The 14,348-nt window shown below is 48.0% G+C and overlaps 1 protein-coding gene across 1 annotated transcript; it reads left to right on the top strand.

Moving 5' to 3' along the window:
• The first annotated feature begins 7,273 nt into the window (after positions 1 to 7,273).
• On the top strand, positions 7,274 to 9,816 carry LOC149364842 (uncharacterized). The gene has a single exon (XM_089570211.1). It carries the CDS (start codon positions 7,383 to 7,385, stop codon positions 8,583 to 8,585), a length of 1,203 nt encoding a protein of 400 aa, XP_089426337.1. The 5' UTR covers positions 7,274 to 7,382; the 3' UTR covers positions 8,586 to 9,816.
• The last annotated feature ends 4,532 nt before the right edge of the window (positions 9,817 to 14,348 follow it).

Raw genomic sequence — 14,348 nt, 5'->3', positions numbered from 1 at the left:
GGATCAAGATGTTTTCGCTTTAATTTGTGTATGGAGTCAGTTTTTCGATGTGCGTCTACATATGACTTGTGCGCGCCTGTATTCCGCAGTATTATCTCAGTGTGTCTATGCTTGTATTTCTCAGTATTATTTCAGCGTGTCTGTGCTATGATTACAGTGGAATGTTCTCGTGTCGCATACGGCGAAGCATGCGCGACTCCTGTTTTTGGAGTGTGGAATGTTATCAGCAATAACATTCTTGACGCGGGGGTGGTGAAACAGAATTCGCGCCAGTTGCGATTTTCCCCAGCGGCGGTTAAGCCCCCGGCGGCGGGGACTCCGTCCTAAGCATCCCCACGCTCGACCCCCCCCCCCCCCCCCCCCCCCCCCTCACGCACACACTTCTGTCTGGTCTCCGACGGTGAGAAAGCAGTTGTCTGGCCAGTGACCTCCTGTACGCGGAATTCCGGCTCGAGCGTCTGCGGGGCCAGCCGGGGCTCGGCGCGGGACGTTTCGGCGCGATAGTTTACGTTTCGTCGCCGCCTCTGATTCGTCGGTCCCGGGCCCCGGGCTGTCTGGAGATGGTGAGGGAGAGGGGGGGCACACTACGGGGGGACTGTGGAATGTGGCGGAGAGCAGTCGAGGTGGAGATCTTGGATGTGGCGGTGTGCTAGCTAACCGCGCGTGTGTGTGAAGTGTCAGCCGAGAGGTGGTCGGCTCGTCGCGAAGTGTCTGGGCAACGAGTAACGACTCCGGGGACCCGACATCGACAGCCCGACGCCTGTCTCGGACCGGACCTCAACCACCCGAACAGCTAAGCCCCCGCCACTCCCACATTTACGAACTATACCCTAAATTCGTTCCTTTAAAAGTGCCTTGCATTTGTATTTCCTCTCGCCTGTCATATTTGATACTGTGTGTCAAGCTAAAGTTTGTTCCGTCTGTCCTGTGTCTATGCTGTGCTATTCCTGATGAATTGGTGAAAGTGTTGTTCTCTTTGTTAATTAAATTCTATCCACTCTCATTCCCGACTCCTGTGTCGTGCCTTCGGTCAGCGGCTGGCCAGGCGTGGACCTATCGCCGGTTAGCCACTCGGTCCTGCTTAAGATCTGGCACCTGGGTGGAGGTGTTTGTCTCTCCTCCCCTAGAATTGGTAACAGAGAGTGTGGAGCCCATTGGTGGCGTGCTTCCCACTTCGTGACAGCCGCCTCGGTGGCTCAGTGGTTATGGCGCTCGGCTGTTGACCCGAAAGACGCGGGCTCGATCCCAGCCGCGGCGGTCAAATTTCGATGGAGGCGAAATTCTAGAGGCCCGTGCACTGTGCGATGCCAGTGCACGTTAAAGAACCCCAGATGATCGAAATTTCCTGAGCCGTTCACTACGGCATCCCCCATAGTCCGAGTCGCTTTGCGACGTTAACCACTGTAAGCAAAACTAAACTATAGAATAAAATAGTGCAAGTTCAAAATATTCCTAACGAATCAAATCGGTTCTCAAGTTTTTCATTCGTTTTCGAGTAATTGGCAGTCAGTTCGAATAAGTCCCATCGTAGTTTCTTCTCACGATCGTTTCGAAAACAGGGCCCACTCCGACTGCGGTCTGCGCGAGAAGGATGGCTCGGCGCCGCGACGCGGTTTAGGTGTCCACCAAGAAGAGATAGTTGGCTTGCCCTTACTTTTCTGATAATTCATAACCGAAGATGCAGGCTCGACAGAATTAGACCCACTTATTTTGCTGAAAGGCAAATTCACCTTCAATACGGGCATCTAAAACACCTCTGAAATGTGGGCTCTTTTTAAAGTCAAAAAGCATTCGTGCGGAGGTATACACAATTGATGCGTCGCCTTTGCAGCAAATGACAATAGGGACAAAATCCATAGTAGTGGAGCCCTTCGGAGCCCAAAGAAGCCTAAGGGGCCACATCTAAAAAGTTACGGTCACAGAGCCATCCTTCGCAAAAAACTGATGGCAAGTACTCATTAAAAACGTCTCCAAAGCTACAGGGAATCTTGTAGCAATTGCAACAAAGCGGTGGATACTCTCAAGGAACATTTTATGAATTTCAGTTTTTTCCCTCCTCATGTCTCTTGCTTCTTGTTGTCAATCGTGCAAGGTTAAAAATGAAAAAGCAAGCGCCCGTTGGAGCCAGGAGTATATACAAAATCTGCCGCTGCTCACCACCGATACTGTTAGAAGTTCTCTTATAAAAGACAGAAAGGAGAGAATATCTGGACTGATCGAATACATAAAATACTCTTCTCGAATTTAGAAACCCGCCTCCGCAAGCTTACGTACAGCGATTGGCGCGACTTGTCTACATTTCGGTCGATTCGCGTAATTATACCGCAACTGCTGTCAGCTTTTCCTTCCTTGGTGAAATCAGGCACCATTCGAACGCCTTTAAATAATGGCGTGCGACATTAGTGTGCACATTACTACGACAAACGCGATTATATATGCAAGGGGAATGCTTTCTCAGCGCGGTACACTCTATCTGGTGGAAGAAGATATCAAGTTGCAATGTTTCCATGCTCGCTTGCTGGCGATGCTTACAGAGTGCAAATCCTGGTGGGACTTCTTTTTTGCGCACGAGCACTCCAGAGCGTGGAGAAGAAGGGATGGAAATCGTTCTAATGAAAGCTTTCGGCGTGCCAGTCAAAGCAGTCATTCAAAAATGATGGCCCGTGGCGGCTGGAACATGGTCTGGAATATACGAAAGAAGCGTATGAAAAATGGCGGGGAGTTTGCGATTGCATGAGCATTTACTCCTGATTCGAGAGGTGGCGCTAGACGTTCAACGCAAAGCATCGACGTTTTTGAGTTTAATTCATCCCGAAGCACGACAGGAGGCGCTGGCTACCCGTGAACCAATAGTCGGTCAGCGTCAGGTGTTGGTGCAAAGGTTTGAATAGAGGAAGGTACGTCCGATGCGCTCGCTCAAACCTGCAAAAATTCGGTGCTTGCTTGACAGACGAAGGTATGTCGAGAAAGTCGTTCAGTGAAAGAGCGCGCCGATATGAGAGGAAACCGAAGTGTTCGTGAGATTTATACCACTCCGTATTTTAAATGGACTATTAGAGGATCATTTAAGGTCCCTCCCCACAAAAATTGAAATAGCAACCGATGCCTCTCAGTGCAACGAAAAGGCAGGGGTGGGAATTTACTGTTCGAGTTTAGACTGGTCCTTTTCGCTGCGCCTTCCGGATTTCACCCCTATTTTTTCAAGCTGAGTTTCTGGCAGTAGTTCTTGCTCTGCGCAAGCTTGATCCTTCGATTTCTTCAGTAGCAGTTATTACCGATTCTTTATCTTTGTGTTCATCCCTCGCGTCGCATGTTGACTGTCCCACTTTAAGCACTTTTTTATCGCTTCTTCCTTCGCATTTGAGCCTTGTTCACTTGATATGGGTACCCGGCCACAGCAGCGTGACTGTCAATGAGATCGCGGATAACCTTGCAAAGGCTTCCATAGGCGGCCCTGTGTTGCCCATCATCCCGGCTACAGCGTATATCACAGCATCTAGGTTCCGGCGACGAGCGTTATTAAGCGTGCAAGACACAACACTTTTAACATCGGTGGAATATCAGCATCTGAAATATTCCTGGAGCAGGAAAATTTGTCCATCTCGGCAGCTAGAAGTATCTCTGACGAGGTTGCGCTGCCGCATCCCCCCTCTAAATTTCTATCTGCACAGATCTGGTTTGGCGTTATCTCCCCTCTGTGCATTTTGCCGTGAGCCTGAATCTATCGATCATTTTTGGCTCCATTGTCGTCGTTTCACCTCTTTGAGAAGAAGACTGCTGGAGTTGCCCTTACAGCAACTTGGCCTTAGTTTGAGCAGCCCACACTTGCTATCATTTGGTGCCACCACACTTGGGTTCAGCCACAGGTCTGTTTGTGACGCTGTTCAAAATTTCTTGCTGGAATCTCATCGAATACCTTGCTAAAGCTTTCAGTATTTTCTTTTTATGCTTAATTATTTTTCGAATTATTCTCTTTTCTCTCTTTCACTCTCTCTCCAATCCAAACTCCTTTATATATATATATATATATATATATATATATATATATATATATATATATATATATATATATATATATATATATATATATATATATATATTATTAATAATTATAATAATAATAATTATTATTATTTGTTTTTTGTTTTGTTTCTTTTTTTTTCATCCTCTCCGTGCCCTTCTTGTGGTAGACTGCCCCGGTGTTGCTCTCCCGTGTGCTTTCCTTTTGCCTTTACTACGTACAGGTGAATGCCAACCTTTACCACCCGATTCTTGGCCGATCCCCCAGTGTGGGTGTGTGCCATTCTGTCGTAGGCTACAACAACAACAGCATTTATGCTCAAAGAACGCAGTAAGACGCCGAGAGGAAACAAAATGTCACAACGGGGTGTTGGTAGTCTGCAGTCGTCCACACAGTTGTCTAGTGGGCTTGAACGGCGCACCGGGCAGTGCGCTTCTGTCATTTACGAGTGATTTAGGACTCGAAGCAAGACCTTATAGAGCATGCACATTCCCGTGGATCGGTTTTAATTCCTCATGTCTTTAAAAGCTGCGTCGGACTCATCAGGCAGCGATGATTCAAATAAATGCATAAAACAGCGCGTCGTTCGAGCACTCTAAGCAGGTCTGTGGACTACTGGGCGTGTTTCTTGCGATGTAGTAATTAATTACTCAGATGGCAGTGAACATTAGAATAATGCTAAAAAATGGTGGTGTAGCGAGGAATAACGTTACATTGGGGCGCTACGCTAATGTTAGAAATCAAGAAATAACATTATATCTTGTATCCTAAAATGTTTGTATACTGTTCAAACCAAATAGACACTAATGCTGCGTTATAAACGATATTTTAGTGTTCACGTCAGAACTATAAATAAGCATTCAAATTCTAAATATCTTAATATTCACGTCATATATATACTTAAAACATTGCCAATATATCTCAAGTACCGTGTCTCAAATTTTTTCCATAGTTCGTACCGTAATGATGTGTTTCAGCTAGCAAAAATCTTCAGTTAACTATCAGATATTGTTCATATCTTAGATTGAATGAACAGCCCCAAAATTTAATTGCAAAATTTTGCATATTGCCCAATTACCTCTGTCACTTCCCAGGTGGCACCAAAACTTTAGAAATATGTTGCTTTTTGTCAAGCTACATCGTTATTTTCCTCTGGTAAAGCGGTAAAGGAACACAGCGAGACACCCGCGAATTGAGATCCGCCACAACTTAATTCAGCACTTTCAAGTAACAAGCTGCCACACAAGGATAACACACACTACAATACAGCACCGCCAATACATGCAACTAATATATTCACCTTCTCACACTCCCCATCACGACTTTAATTGCCAGCAGTTAAGGGTGCCAGAAGTGGTAATCGTAGATCGGCAACATGCAAAATTTTCTAATCAAATTTCGAGGTTTTGCATGCGATTTATGGCAGGCACTGCCTGCACCACTGAGTTACTTAACTGTGAATTTCTGCGAGGTGAAAAATATCATCACTCGAAAAACAATTGGTAAAATTCTGACACACATTGCTCGCAAATATTGATAATGTTATTTGGTGGGTATGACTTCAAGATTACGATTACACTTTAATTTATAAGGTTCAGCTATAGTTCTGATTTTAACATTAATATACCATTTGAACATGGCATTAGAAAAAATGCTTAGATTGAAGGTTAAAATAATGTTTACCTCGCAACCTAAACCATAGTTTCTTAATTTTAGCATCAACATAACGTTCCAATGTACAGTGCAACGTTACTTCAACTCACGTAGCAATATTGTTACAGTATCCTAATGTTCTGTGCTGCCTGTGCTCCTGTGCTGGGGCTAAACGTACAAGCTTGAGCCATAGTATTTATTTGTGAGAAGGCGAGTGCATTAGTGGCATTCATTTCTTTTGCTGTGTTGTATTACTCAAGTGCCGCTCTCGCGGCTCCTAGCAGAGTGTTTATTGAAGTTGTGTACGGTCACAATAGGCAGACATCAGGATAGCTTTACTGTTTTAGCGCAAGTTATGCACAAGGTGTTTCACCTAAGATTTTACACATTTTTTTAAATAGGCTTTTTGAGCTAGAAGAGCGCTTTTTTAGACACAGCTTTGTCAGCGACGCAGCGCATCAGATTACAGCTAATACGTGCTGACTAGCAGGCTGGTTAACTAATATAGGTAATATAGGCCGGTTAACTTTAACGTGCGCTGAGATCGCACAGTACACGGGCCTCTAGAATTTCGCCTCCATCGAAATTCGACCGCCGCAGCCGGGATCGAACCCGCGTCTTTCTGGTCAGCAGCAAAGCGCCATAACCACTGAGCGCCGAAGCGTCTCGAAGCATTAACAGAGAAAATGAAAAGTGGCATGGGTTTGAGTATTGCACTTTTATTTTTCGTGACTAAAATGCTGGAGCGAAGACTGAAATTATACAACTGCCGTCAGAAAATCGCTATCGGAATTCTGTAGCCTGTTTACGCGTTGTTGCTAGTCGTTGGTGGCTTATACATTCGTCACATCGAGCGCTGGGCTACAGTGATCGCCGAAGTCATGTAGTCGTTAGAAACCGTTTTAATGCCCAGCTTTCAGAATTCGGCGGCATTTTTGCTAACCGCATACCCGTTGCTCGCGCGACGAAGCTACAATACGGCGGGAAAGAATACAGTGAAAGTACAGAACGGATTCCTTCCGTGCAAAGAGATCTTCTTGAATGAACTTGACGGAATTAACAAGTTCAGCGCATGCGATCAATCGAGGCGCTGCCCAATTAGCGGCTGCAAACCGTTTTCGTCCGCATCTGTTGCTACGCTCCTAAATCTCGTTATGCGGCGGATCAGGCCTCGAACGGACAATGGCCGGCGCCACGATCTTTATGGCGCAGTAGCAGCGGTGAATATATCTGATGAAAGCTAGAACGTATTACCGATTGTTACTGCGACGGAAAGCAGACGAGCCACTCGCCAGCCCACTGCTGCTTAGGTCGTTCTGCGAGATAGCGTCGCCGCTGCGCCGCGATTTCAAGTTCCTGCTACGTGCCACTACAGTCGAAAAAAGTACCTCCGTCGACATTTTACGTTGCCGTCATGCCACGAAAGCAGTGCGGCTCTCTGAAACGCAAGCAGAAGAAAATCAACATGAAGAAGAACTCGGAGCAATTACCTTTGTCGCCTGCGCAGGAGAAGGAGATCAGTGCTTCCGAGGCATGGGATGAGATTCTGGATGGTTCAACGACTTCGCTTTCAGAAGCATCGGCGCCAGATTCGTCAGCTTGCTCACAGCCGGTCGGCGAAACGAGCCTACTACCAAAGCAGCAGCTAAGTACGTCAGTGGCCATTCAAGCTTCACCTCACGACGGTTTTAACTCGGCTCTAGAAAACATGGACGACGCATACAGCACCGCCGACGAAGACGACGGCTTCCAAGTGTACTACTCGAAGAAGCGGCGAGCTTACTTCTATAACGGTGGCCATAGTAAGATGGGTCCCGTCGGTAAAGTGGCCATCATCTCACCCAGAGACGGTGTGACGCAGGTCAAGCTGTTGGACGCGCTCAAGGTGTCCAAAGAGCTGCAGACGCTCGTCCCCGAAGGCATCAGGAAGGTTCGCCTCAACCTGCGCCTCAACCTACTCGCCGTAGACACGAACACCATCGAGGCCACGGGCAGGCTGCTCACCCTCAAGAGACTCTGTGGCGTACCCGTGCAGGTGCGCGAGCCTCACGGCTCCTACGGCACCGTGGGGGTCATCCACGGCATTCCGCCCGGCGCCACCGAGAGCCAAATCGAAGCTTCCATCCGTTCCAAGGCACCCGTGCTAGCGGTGCGCATTCCTCGGCCTCCGAGTCCGGCAGTCGTAACGTTTGCGTCGCCCCAGCTTCCCGACCACGTGCTCATAGGCCTCATACAGCACAAGGTCCACCCGTACATCGATCGGCCGCCCCGGTGCCACCGCTGCGGTCGCATCGGCCACATCGACGTGGTCTGTTCCAGCCCCCCGTCCTGCAGGCGTTGCGGGGGCGCGCATACCGTGGCCGCCTGCTTGTCGCCCCGGCAGACCTGCGTCAACTGCGGCCAGGGGCACGACTCGTGCTCCAACGCATGTCCCAAGTGGAAGGAGGCCCTCCGGATATGCAGGTACAAATATGCGCACAAGGTGGACTACTCCACAGCGAAGGCCGCGGTGGCGGGCGGGAGGAAGGCGAACATGGGCGGAGGCGGTGGAGGGAGGATGCTAGGCAAGAGGAAGGACCCCGATCACGGACGATCGCAGCTGCCTCTTGCAAGAAACGCTGATCGCGCGCTAAAGCACACCGATATCGACATTTTCCCACGACTCGTGGCGTTTACACGCGCTCACGTCGGGCGCGACCAGCACTGCCAGTCGCCATTGCCAACGGTAATCCACGAAAATTACAGCGACGTCTACATCCCCGAGGAAGGCACAGCCGTTCCAGAACTGGCGGCGGAACCAGCGTGTGAGCTGAGTAAGGAGAGTGAACCAAAACTACCGGTGTCGCCTTTCAGCCGCATCATCGGGAAGGCCATTCAAGGACTGCTGTTTTTGTGCCAGAAATTGTTTTGAAAGTTCGCATGGGCTTTCCTTAGCAAGGCAAAGCCCAAGGGTTCATTTCCTCAAAGGCAAGAAAGCCATTCAGATTTAAATAAAATCTTAATTGGGAAAGCGTGAGGGCGAGTATCATTGAAAAAAAAAAGTGTTCTCATTATGCCTCCTTATTTCTCATGCTGGTCTCCACCTGAGAACATTGTTAGAATGAGACACTGAAGCCTCAGCAAGTTTACAGTTTTACCGATATTATACAGAGTATTTTACGAATAATGACTATAGCGTGCCTCACCAGGTTTGAGAGTTGAGTTTTGAAAATTAAAATGCGAATCGTGTAAATCGAACAGTTATGGTCCTCTAACTTTGCCGAAGATGTGAGTAAAGTACGCGTTATTGACTGTAAAAATTCCAGTCCTAGCCTGCTCCTGCTCCTCTCAGCGTAGTCAATGCCCTTGTAACCTTCATCTTGTATATTTTTTTTTTTTTGCCGTGGATGAAACACTAACATCGCAGCGTGAACGAGGTTCATGTGTTTTAGCCCATGTTATTCTCTTTCAGTGGTTACGTCATACATATCCGGCATCGACACGTTGAGATGCCTTTTTTAACAGTGTCTCGTATTCGTGCAGAGCCAACCGCTTCATCTTCCTGTGTTTTTCAATCTCTGCGTATCCCGTGTTTTAAAGCATCGTTTCATTGCGCTTTTTTTTCTGTTTCCATTACAGATTTGTTGCGCGCTTTCTGCCGCACTATCAGTGCAGTCGGATGAAACATAGGAACCCACTGCACTCCCTTGCTAAGTAATAATCTGTAGTTGTGTCGTCGCTTTAGTTGTGTTTCAGCTTAGCACGATTCACGATGCGCTTTCGTTACCGTTTTTTGCCGTCGATGCCACCAACACGCCTCACCACACTCTAGCGTTGTGCATTGGGGAGCGTCGTCTTCATCAACTTACGTATGATGATGATGATGACGTCCTCGGGCTTAATGGCACATACATCTGCTCCGTCCTGTGGCACTGCCTGCTCACCGTCGTCTTCTACGTAGCACAAATACGTGCTTTCGCTCCGATTCGACTGTAGTAAACATTATCTGTAGTTTTTTTTTTTTTTTGAACTACTAGTTCATACAGCTTCCACAGACAGGAAGTAAGGGAGGAAGTGAGTGTTAGAGAAATGTAAATAAAAATAAATGCGAAGCACAGTGGCACCTGCTACTTCCCCTTTTCAAAGAGGGCGCGCTAATAACATTCACCGTCCCACAACTTACATTGACACATAGAATCAATATACTGCACTGACACAATTGAAGCGCGAACTGTTGGTGGCAAATGTTACTAGACTGGAAATAAAATTTTCGTTAGTAAAAAAACTCTTATCTTTTTCTAGGCATTTCTGTGAAAACCGTATCGTGTTGTTCTCTGCACTCCTTTCGAACGATTGAATTTTTACTTTTCCTGTTACTTTTGGATGACAATATGTTGGGAGAGTTGGTTTTTGACTTCCATAAATACAGCGCATTTGACAGAACAGAGAAGAAGACACACAACAGAGCACTGGAATACCTTGTATAGCGTTTGTATCCGCTATGCACCGTGGCCAATCCTCTACCGTGGGTATGTGCCATTAAGCCTGAGGACATCATAATTACCTCGTATATATGTTGTGTGTTGTGCCTATCATTTAAGAGTTGTGAGTCGCGCACTTGTTTGTCGTCTTTCTATACACCCTATCCTCATGCGCTAAATTTGTGAACATAGCAGTAAATTAACATCTATATTGGCTGCTAACGCTTCTGACGGAACAGGCGATGTGTGCAGGGGCGTGCGAATCTCCTGTGTTGTGTCTGCCTTTCGATATCTATTATTTCCGGACTGTTTACGCTCTCTGCGGCGCCAGAAGTTTATTTGCTGGCGGGCGAACACCGGAGAAAACGACGGGTATGTACACAGCGAGTGGCAGAGAGAATATCCAGATCCCACATGGACCCTGAGCCGAAAGGTTAAAGCTTTTCCTGGGGAAAGTCGCGGAAATAGCGGAAGGCTAAATACGGCCACGATTCATCCTTTATCGGTGCTTAAGCGGTATTTTGTAGAACGAAAACACAATTTTAGTTGAGGAAAAAAATTAAAATAATATTATTTGTGACTGGTCACTACTGCAAAGCGAAAGCTCTGTGAAGAAAAAGGCCTCAGAAATACAGCGAGCGTGTCCATTTGAAACATTTACAGCGCACAAATTTTCTGCTGTACTCTATGCAAGGTAGTTCAATGGCGTTCCTTTTGCTACATCAGTACTGAGAAACCGCCGCCCTTGTCACCGCCTCCCGGGCAGGTTTAACAAATTCGCGGGTTAATGGTATGGCATGTTTGGTATTATGGTAAGTAGTTTTTAACGCCCAAATGCTCCTCATGGGCTATAAGTGACGCCATATACGAGCGTCCGCATTAAGTTCGTCCACATGGAGTTTAATAACACGCAGTGGTGATGATAATGGGACGACACGGAGAAAGAAAAAGTCATGGTGCCAATCTTTTATGGGAAAATGTCAACAATGTCGAAAGGTGTCGTAAGTAACTGTTTTGCCTTCATATATCCGATTCAGCCCGTCAGTATGCGCGCAAATTGGCTTTAAGAGCCACAGGGGCCAACTCCATCAAATTCTTGTTCCTATCAAAAATTTATTTGATGGCTTTCTCTGGCTGTGTTTATTTATGTCCAGCAGCAAGAGACGAATTTATTAGTGAGAAAATTTAGCTAAATAAATTTTCCCGCCTCACGTTTCGAACTCGTGACGTCTACACAGAAAATGACTCAGTGATCACCGCACTGAAGTGAACGGCTTTATACCCTAGCCTCTGAGATGAGCGTAAGAAGAAAGGAGTCGACGCACCACAGATTACTTGCGAAATGGACTGGCGATGGAGACCCCCACAATTCGTGTTATGGGCCTTGTCTAGCTTATAAGGTCTCCATGCTCAGTGAAAGTAGACTCTTCGTCGTTAGAATGCAGCAGTCTGTCGAATCAGAACAATTTTTCTTTGCCTTCACGTAAATAAATTGGTAAATTGGTTTTTGAGGAAAGGAAATGGCCAGTATCTGTCTCGTATATCTTAGTGGAGACCTGAACCGCGCCATAAGGGAAGGGGGAAGGTGGGAGTGAATGAAGAAAGAGAGAAAGAGTTGCCGTAGTGGAGGCCTCCGGAGTAGTAGTAGAAAACTTTTATTGAGATCTTTTAAGAGATTCGCAGATTCGAAGCCTCCGTCGTCTTTCGTGGCGCCGGCGACTTGAGGCTTCTCTTCAGCAAGGTTGGGCCCCTAGTCCAGGGCTCCACTGAGTCGCGCTGCATCAGTAGCGTGCCGCACTAAGGCCCTTTGGGCCGCGAGCTCGCTGCTGGTGAGCCGGCTCTCCCATTGCTCCGCACTCGGGAATTCGTGTTGGTGGAATGCTTTATTTCGTTCGCACTCCCATGTGATGTGGTATAGTGTGGGTGTGTCGCCGCACCAGGGGCAGTTTGCTCTGTATTGTGTTGGTGACATCTTGTTATAGATGTACAAGTTGGGGAAGGAGTTTGTTTGTAGCCTACGCCAGCCGACTGCTTCCTCCCTCGTGAGGGCTTTGTGTGGTGGTGGGTACTTGAATCTAGTCCCCCTGTATAGTTGTAATGTCTCTGTGTATCCCCCCTCGCATGCTAGTAGCTGAAGCTCCAGAACATCTGACATGCCTGCTCGGTATGTAAGCCCTCGAGCTAGGCTGTCTGCTCTTTCGTTCCCCGCTACGCCTGGGACCCAGATTATGTGTTGTATGGGTGTCTTCTCAGCAGAGGCTGCTGCCCCACTGATTATCCTGAGGGCCATGCCGCTAATTCTGCCCTTCGTATAGTTTTTACACGTGTCTTTCGAGTCTGTTAAGATGTTTAGGGATCGGCCTTTCCTATAGCCTTCTGCTACCGCCAGCGCGACGGCAATTTCCTCGGCCTCCGTTATGCCCACGACCTCCGCTGAGGCGCATGTGGCCATGTCTCCTGTGCTATTAACTACCACCGTAGCGGCTAAGCGCTTCCCTGCATGTACGTACATGGAGGCGTCCGTATAGACTGTGTTCTCTGATCGGCCTAGCCTCCTTTCTATCTGCTCGGCCCTTGCTTTCCGTCTGTCCTCGTGTAGGTTAGGATCCATGTTTTTAGGCAGGGGTCCTACATTAAAGGTCTTTCTAAGGTCGTCCGGTACGTCCGCGTATCTGTCTACCAGTCCCCACCTGTTCCGACCCAACCTTCTCAGTAGCGCCCTTCCCGTAGAGGAGCCTCTGAGTCTGATGAGTTGTGCCCCCAATTGAGCCTCGGCAAGCTCATCGAAGGTATTGCTGATTCCGAGTTGGAGTAGCTTCTCGTTTGATGTGTTTCTGGGCAGGTGTAGAGCAATCTTGTATGCCTTCCTGAGAATACAGTCGGCTTGCTCTCGCTCCGCCTTTGTTGTTGCGTGGTAGGGCAAGGAGTACATAACTCTGCTAACGATTAGGCTGTTGACGAGTTTGAGGGTATCTTCTTCTTTCATCCCGTACCTTCTCTGAGAGACTCTACTGATCATTCTGCCAACCTGCTCCGCGACTCTTCTCAGCAGGCTGATGGTATGGCTGCATTTTCGGCTGCTCTGCAGCCACATGCCTAGGATTCGTACCATGTTCTGTTCTTGGATCAGTTGCCCCTCTAGAACTATTTCCAGCGAGGCTTTGGTAGGATTTCTTCCGATCCTGATGATTTCCGACTTCTCCGTCGAACATCTCAGGCCTCTCTCCCTGACGTAGGTCTCTACGCAGGTCGCAGCTTCTTGTAGTCTGTCTTGCTTCTCCCCTAACGATCCTTGGGTGACCCACACCGTGATGTCGTCGGCATATATCGCGTGTTGGATGCCCGGGATTTCCTTGAGTCGTCTTGCTAGCCCGATCATCGCCATATTGAACAGGACGGGCGATATCACGGAGCCTTGGGGTGTTCCTTTGCAAGGCGTGGTGAAGACGTCGCTTCTCAGCTCGCCTAGTCCCACGGTCGCTGTTCTGTCGCTCAGGAAGGCCCTGATGTAGTCGTGGGTTCTTCCCCCGCAGTTGGTGTTGTTGATGCCTTCCATGATGGCGGCGTGGCTCACGTTGTCGGAATAATTTCGACAACCTGGGGATCTTTAACGTGCACTGACATCGCACAGCACACGGGCGCCAGTTGCGTTTCGCCTCCATAGAAACGCGGCCGCCGCGGTCAGGTTCGAACCCGGGTACTTCTGCTCAGTAGACGAGCGCCTTAACCACTGAGCCACCGCGGCGGGTAACATGTCCTTTTAAAAATTTGGGGGGACGCTTAATCTCCGTCTTAATGGTACGACGCGATGCGTTAATGGGTCCCTTCAGCGGCCTGGGTCCTCTTTCCGTATGACTTCGCAGATACGGACGCTGTTCTTTCTTCTGTCGCCCATGTCCTGCCTACGTGCCCGCATATATGTAGAATTGGCCATTCTCTGCTTTACATCCATAGATCCCTGGAAGTCCCCACACCATTCCTGACGCAATAGTGCAGCGCTTAAGCAATGTTCCACTGTCCCAGCAAGTTTTCATTCTTTTAGGTCGCCCCAACCTACTGAATGTCCCAGCTGGTTGCGAGCTGGACAATTTAGGTTTATGGGGTTTAACGTCCCAAAGCAACTCAGGCTATGAGGGACGCCTGCTGAAAAATTTAATTTTTGTTTCTTTTTTTTTTCATGCCATTTCTTCTCTTTGTCCCCAGAGGTGGCTGTT

Source organism: Amblyomma mixtum, chromosome 2 (genome assembly GCF_055824585.1).
Source record: "Amblyomma mixtum isolate Tamu chromosome 2, ASM5582458v1, whole genome shotgun sequence".
Taxonomy (NCBI): domain Eukaryota; kingdom Metazoa; phylum Arthropoda; class Arachnida; order Ixodida; family Ixodidae; genus Amblyomma; species Amblyomma mixtum.
The sequence above is the reverse complement of the archived record's forward strand: the minus strand, read 5'-3'. Positions and strand labels throughout refer to the sequence as shown.

Excerpts from the sequence above, each read along its gene's own strand:
- LOC149364842 (XM_089570211.1), top strand. The coding sequence starts at position 7,383 with ATGGACGACGCATACAGCACCGCCGACGAAGACGACGGCTTCCAAGTG.